Raw genomic sequence first — 5,873 nt, forward strand, 5'->3', positions numbered from 1 at the left:
TTCTCACAGACGACAGGGTGGGATGATTTAGGAGAACAGAAGCTCAGCGCACACCCAGCTCTGTGCAGCTCCTGGCCAAATCCACCCTGGGACTGATGCCACTGGCTTTGACAGAGGGCACAGTATCGATTTTGGGAATCTTCTCATGAAGAAAGAGTCGCCCACAAGCAAAGCAGATGGGTGGATAGCAGCCTGCGGGGGATGCGTCCCCAAGAGACACCACACACAAGCACACCCATCGCAGGTGCTCAGACTAGTCAGGCTGACGTGCTGAGCCAAGACCACGAGCCTCCTGCAGCCTCTCCTCGCCGCCAGCCACACAGCACCAGGGGCTCCCCAGCTCCCCGAGCTGGCACGGGGAGCCCGGCTGCTCGGTGGGGCAGTGACTGGCCATGGTGGGCCTGCTGGCAAACCAGAGCCATGGGGAGGTTGCAATGTAGCCGTGGAGCAGCAGCTTGGGCCACCTCTGCTGCTTGCTGCAGGCTGACGCTGTGTTAGGTGATGGCATTGCTGCAGCATCCGCCTTGCCCTGCCAACCTGCATGAGAGGGGCTGCGAGCACCGGGCACAGACACCCGGGTCTCCCCTGCACAGCAGGACCGTTGAAACCCTGAGCTTTGCTGCAGCATGCACATAGGCACGCGAAGGGAATAAGACTGGGACACACTGATGGATGTATCTGCTGCCTCCCTTCCAAACCTGGGGACAACATGCATCATCTCCTGCTGCACAAAGCATCAGGCACAGCTCACTCCCGTACCCTCGACACTCTGCTGCCTGCCCCTGACACAGAAGGGGCTGTCAGGATCTGGTCTTCACTGATGCTGTCACTCTGCTCCTACCCCATTGTCACCCTCAGCTCCAGCATGCCCAGGGACACCATCCATCCCCTTGATCATGGACACTTGAGCTGAGGGCAGAAGCTAAACTCACACTGTTGAGGTGAGCCGGCGCTCAGCAGAGGTCCAAGGGATTTGGCAGTGATTGCTCTTGTTCCCCAGCTAATTGCAGAGGGGAGGTCTGCTCAGAGAAGATGTGAGACTACCTAAGCTGTACCTCTGGGTCAGACGCCCTGCAACTCTTTCTGAGTGTCCCTGTTCATTCATTCCTCACTCAACCCAGCCTCCTACAGCTCCCTCCTCATTCATTTCTCCCTCCTATTCCCTCTTCATCATTAACTTTTCTCCTTCCGACCCACGTTCCATCTCGCTCTCACTCTCACACAGGCTCCCCTCCACCCTCGCCGCATCCCTCCGTGAATTTATCTGCTCTCGCTCCTCCCAGCTTTATCTCAATGACTGGACCCACAGGTCGTGCACTAAATGCCCGTTTTCCAGGCACCCAAAGAGCTCTGTACTATGGTCCCTGACCCACATTAGGGCTGGCAGCGTGACCAATGCGCCCACATTGTGGGCATGGCTTGGCAGCCCCCTAAATACGATCAGGACAGCATCCGTCCCCAGGTAGGAATGTGGGCACTTAATCAGGCACTGCCTGTGATAGCCAACTCCAGCAGGAGAAAAGAGGAGGGAAAAGAGGGAGGAAAGGTCACAAGAATCAAAGCAGCCCCGTTTCCTGCCCAAGTCCACGGTTTCAGCTACATGGTGAGCTCCAGCCCGATCCTTCCTCAAGTGCTCTTTACCTGCGTGCACAGACTCCAGGTTCACCATCCTGCTGGTGGAGGGAAATCCGCGGTGCGCCCAGCCTCCTGCCGTCAGCCCCAGGTTGCCAGGGGCTGCCAGTTTGCCCTCCCTCCTCTGCCACCCGCTGCCTCTCAAACCGGGCGTGGGTCCGCTCCCGAAGGGACCTAGAGCTCCATTGCCTGTTGCCATGCAGGGCCAGGTGAGCATGCGGCGCCGCGCCACGCCTCGCCCCACCTCCGGCTCCCTCGGGTGCCCTGACACCCCGCAGCCTGGCGCCCAGCCCATGCAAAAGCACCCATTTGCATATTAGTAACTCGGGAATGGATGAGTCCCTGCAGCGCTACCAGGGCGTGGGGTGGGGTGGGAAGGAGGGAGGAAGGAAGGCGGTTTGCCCGCCTTCAGCTGCACAGATACACCCCACAGCACCTGCCTGCTCGGCTGCAAGCAGGGGGCTTTGTGGGGGCTAACCCACCAGCCCCAGGTAGCTGTCCCCTTGCGGATAGGCTTTTGGCTCTGCCCCTTGCAATACATGGGTGAGAGAGGCCAAGGCATCGAGCTAGGCTGGGCAGCAGCCGCCAGCACCCAGAAGGGAAGACATCTGAACTGCGGGAACAGCCTCTCTAGTTCTGGCCACTCTGGTAAACCCTGGGATCTACCCAGCGTGAGCCATGAGAGCAACCTGCATGGTTGCATCCCCGAGGTCTGGACTGAAACTGAGTGATGCCCTATGAAACAACAAGCACAAAAGGGAAAGTTGAGAGCAGAACAGTAACCTGACTTGGCTAAAAACGCAAGACAGGGCTAAGATCAGCACATGGAGACTCCTCTTTCCTGACTTGTGCTCTGTGCGGTACATCGGTCCCCCAAGAAGAGGAAAGAAGTGGCAGGCAGCCTCTTCCTTCTCCTCCACATTGTTTAAAGCTGCAGTATTAACTGACTTCCAGGGAAGCCAGGGAAAAAAAATCCCCTAATGTTGACTTGCTTGGTAGGAAGCTGCCAGATCCTCAGCTTACGCTCTGAGCTGTGAAGGGGACCAACAGTCACCCTGGTGGCACTGCAGTTGCTCTCTGTCCCTGCCATGCACTACCTTGATGACCCCTGCTACAGGCCAGGATAGCAGGATGGCATTTAATGCCTGAACTCCAGCTCTGCTCAAACCCCTCCTGAAAGTGTTAACAAGCTCAATTGGTAGCTGCCAGGTACAAGCTATCACACATTCATCTCTCCCTGGCTAATTCACGTTCCAGGGCTCTCAGCTTTCCCACATACTGCTCTCCCTCCCTGGAAAGACAGGTTTCTCTGAAGAGATGGGTGGGCGGGCAGGCAGGCTCTCTGAACCTCACCTCCAACCCAGTCCGACATCATGGGGCTGGAGCGCCTGCCCTTGGCTTGCGTGGCCAGAGAGGACATCCTCAGGAGAGGGCAACACGCCTGGAGGAAGGGGATTGAGCTGTTAAACGAAACTCTAACGAGGAAAAAGAGGAGGAAAGTGGGGGGAGAGATGGAAAGGGGAAAGCAGGGAGGAGGGGAAGTTCCCAGGTCAGACTAACGTTTGCAGGACAGGGCGCAAGGGGAGATTTCTGCGGGATGCGTTTAACATTGCTCCAGGAAGCAGAAAGGTGACACGGGGTGGTTTGTGCAGGCAGCTTTTCCTGAGCTGCTGCAGGGGCTGGACTCGATCCCAAGCCTGTGGCGGAGCCTCAGCCATTCAGGTCCTGATCCTTGGGGCGTTCCTGGGCAGCTGCTGGTCTGTTCTCTAGTGTTTGCAGCATGACCCCCACGTCTGGGTTTTCCCCATCTTGAAGACTGACGCGATCAGGTATCTCCACTGCGTCAAACGTGGATTTACTGGTGGCTTCTAGCCAGCTTGAACAGCCGCCGGGGCAAAGGGGAAAAGCCCTGGAAATGTGGACCACGAGAGGTCTCCTTTTCCCAACATCAGAGCACCTTTTGTACACCCATCGGGAGTTTCAGTTGACACCGATCTCTTCTCCCTGCTTCCTGGTGCTTTTCCCTTGCTCTGGAGCGGTGCAGCCTGTCCCGGAGCCTCAGGGAGGCAGGTCCTTCCCGGTGGTACCTGCAGCCGCACAGGAGTCCCAGGTAGCCGCAGTGCCCTCTCCTGGTACCCTTGGCGTCAGCCCTGTGCCATGCAGGCGAGAGAGAATGTACCCTGCTCATTAAGGCTACCCGGAACACTGGCGCTACCCAGAGACAGCATCACCATTCCTTTCCCTTCTCCAGGAAAAGGCAGATTTGCTTTAACTCTCCCGAGGTGATCACTCCTAGATGCTAGCAGATATGCCGCTCTTTTTTATTTTCCTATGGCCATCACTGGATGATCCATCAGCTTTCATCCTCGCTGTACGTGTGTGTTCCTCCACTTCTGCTGCCAGTGTTTATTCCCCTCTCGGAGGAAGATAAGCTCCACAGATAGCACTTGATTTATGGAGTATGGCCTTTGGACGAGCCTTGCAAGAATGAACTGCAGGAAGATGTTACAAAATTCCCCACTGCTTTTACCTAGCAGCAGGGATTTTTAGTGGTGCTCCTGGCCGACTGCACCTCCTCTCTGTGCCAGAAAGGTCTCATGTCTCCACCTGCAACAGCTGCTTTTTGAGGGTGTTGGTGAAGTGCATCAAGAAGAACGATTTTTCTTCGGAAAGGCAAATGCCCTGCAGAGCAGCTCTCTCCTGGCAAGGCTGGCGAGGCGGCGGGACGAAGATGCAGCGCTGTTACAGAATGCGGGGCACGGACCGCACGCATCCCGCAGCCCGGCTGCGCCCCCAGCTCCGCCGCGCAGAGCCGCGCTCCGCCAGCACCCACTTGTGGAAGCCGGGAATCCTGCACCGCCGGACCGCGGGCTGCCCTGGGCACGGCCCCCGACCTCTGGGCAGCTGCTCCAGAAACTGCTGGTGCCCCTGGGGACCCCTTCGAGCCCCCGGTGGCCTCAGGGCAGGCAGGTGGCGCACACTTTGAGGGCGCAGTGGGCTGCAGCACACCCAAGGGACATGCCCTGCTCGCTCGAAACACAGAGCCAGAAAGGCCTATCAAGTCGAGCTGCTCTCAGAGTTCCCACAACACAGCACTGGCCCTGCTGCATGCAGAGAGCTAAAAACTCCCTCTGACCAGCTCATAAAGGCTCCTCCAGCACCCCACAGATCCGAGGAGGTGGTCTGGTACTGCTGCGCACCATGCTGCTTTCCCAGGGTGGCCTGGGAATGTCTCAGCTGAGTGCGGCCAAAGAACCAGGGAAGGGCTGAGATGTCGCTATGATACAGGTACACCAGAGCCTCACTTCTACAGAAAAAGCACATCCAAGCTCGCCAGGATGAGACCCGATGCTCCCAGAGCGAACTCGTGTCCCCTCCCCAGCAGCCCTGTACAGGAGATAACAGTGGGAATGGGTCACGCAGGGCTCCCAGCACCAAGGCACGCAGCCAGCCCGCAATCCTCCCTTCGCTGCTCACAGCCCACCTCACCTCTCCGCTGGATTTAACTCCAGCAACAGGGACAAAGTCCCACACTGTCCTGCTGCAGCAGGAGCCGAGGCAGCAGACAACAGACCCCTGTAAATGCTGCCCATGTAAGTGAGAAGAAGCATTTTCAGCTTCCCCAGAAATCACGTTAAGGGGGTAAGTTGTCTTAGAGGCTCAAGCAGAGAAGGGCAGAACTCATAGAAATTCTTGTCCCATCTCTGCATTCACCACACTAGGGGGAATCAGTACTCCACATTTCTCCCTCAAGCAGCCACCAAGCTAAGAGCTAGACCTGAGCTGCACAAAACCGCTGCTGCCCTATCTCCTTTCAGCTATAGCTGCGGGGGAATAGGCAAAAAATGCTCCATTAAGGCTGCTGGACTCAGACAAGCCTCCAGCCACATCTGCATCACAGCCCCCATGGGAACCCAACCTTCACTTGGAGAGAAGAGCAGGCACCAGGCTGCCTGACCCCAGGACCTGCTGCTGGTCCTCACCAGAGCTCAGGCTCAAAGCTTCCACAGCTGATTGAGATGAGTCAAAGCTGCCTCTGTTCTGAGGGGCTGGGTGGAGGGTATGCTTTATGCCTGAGATGCAGAGCCACTCTGCCATGCCGAACAGCAGGACCATCCTCCCCATCCACAGGTCTTCAATGTCCCAGGCTTGAGACGTACCCATAAGGGAACAACTCCAAGAACGCAAACGACTGGATCACACACAGACTATGATGCACAAAGAATCTCTTAGGCCAGGGA

At 57.3% G+C, this 5,873-nt stretch overlaps 1 protein-coding gene across 3 annotated transcripts in view; it reads right to left on the reverse strand.

Annotated features, from left to right (window-relative positions):
• The window catches only part of POU2F3 (POU class 2 homeobox 3), a 40,567-nt gene extending 38,625 nt beyond the window's left edge, over window positions 1-1,942 (reverse strand). For 2 of the 3 annotated variants that reach the window (XM_021285243.2, XM_065040271.1), the window contains exon 1: window positions 1,642-1,864. In XM_021285243.2, coding sequence (XP_021140918.2) covers window positions 1,642-1,849 — 208 coding nt within the window. In that variant the 5' untranslated portion in view covers window positions 1,850-1,864. Of the gene's footprint in view, window positions 1-1,641 lie in introns of all 3 variants that reach the window. The other variant, XM_065040273.1, reaches the window with a different exon arrangement.
• Between the last annotated feature and the right edge of the window lie 3,931 nt (window positions 1,943-5,873).

Source organism: Columba livia, chromosome 24 (assembly GCF_036013475.1).
Source record: "Columba livia isolate bColLiv1 breed racing homer chromosome 24, bColLiv1.pat.W.v2, whole genome shotgun sequence".
Lineage (NCBI taxonomy): Eukaryota > Metazoa > Chordata > Aves > Columbiformes > Columbidae > Columba > Columba livia.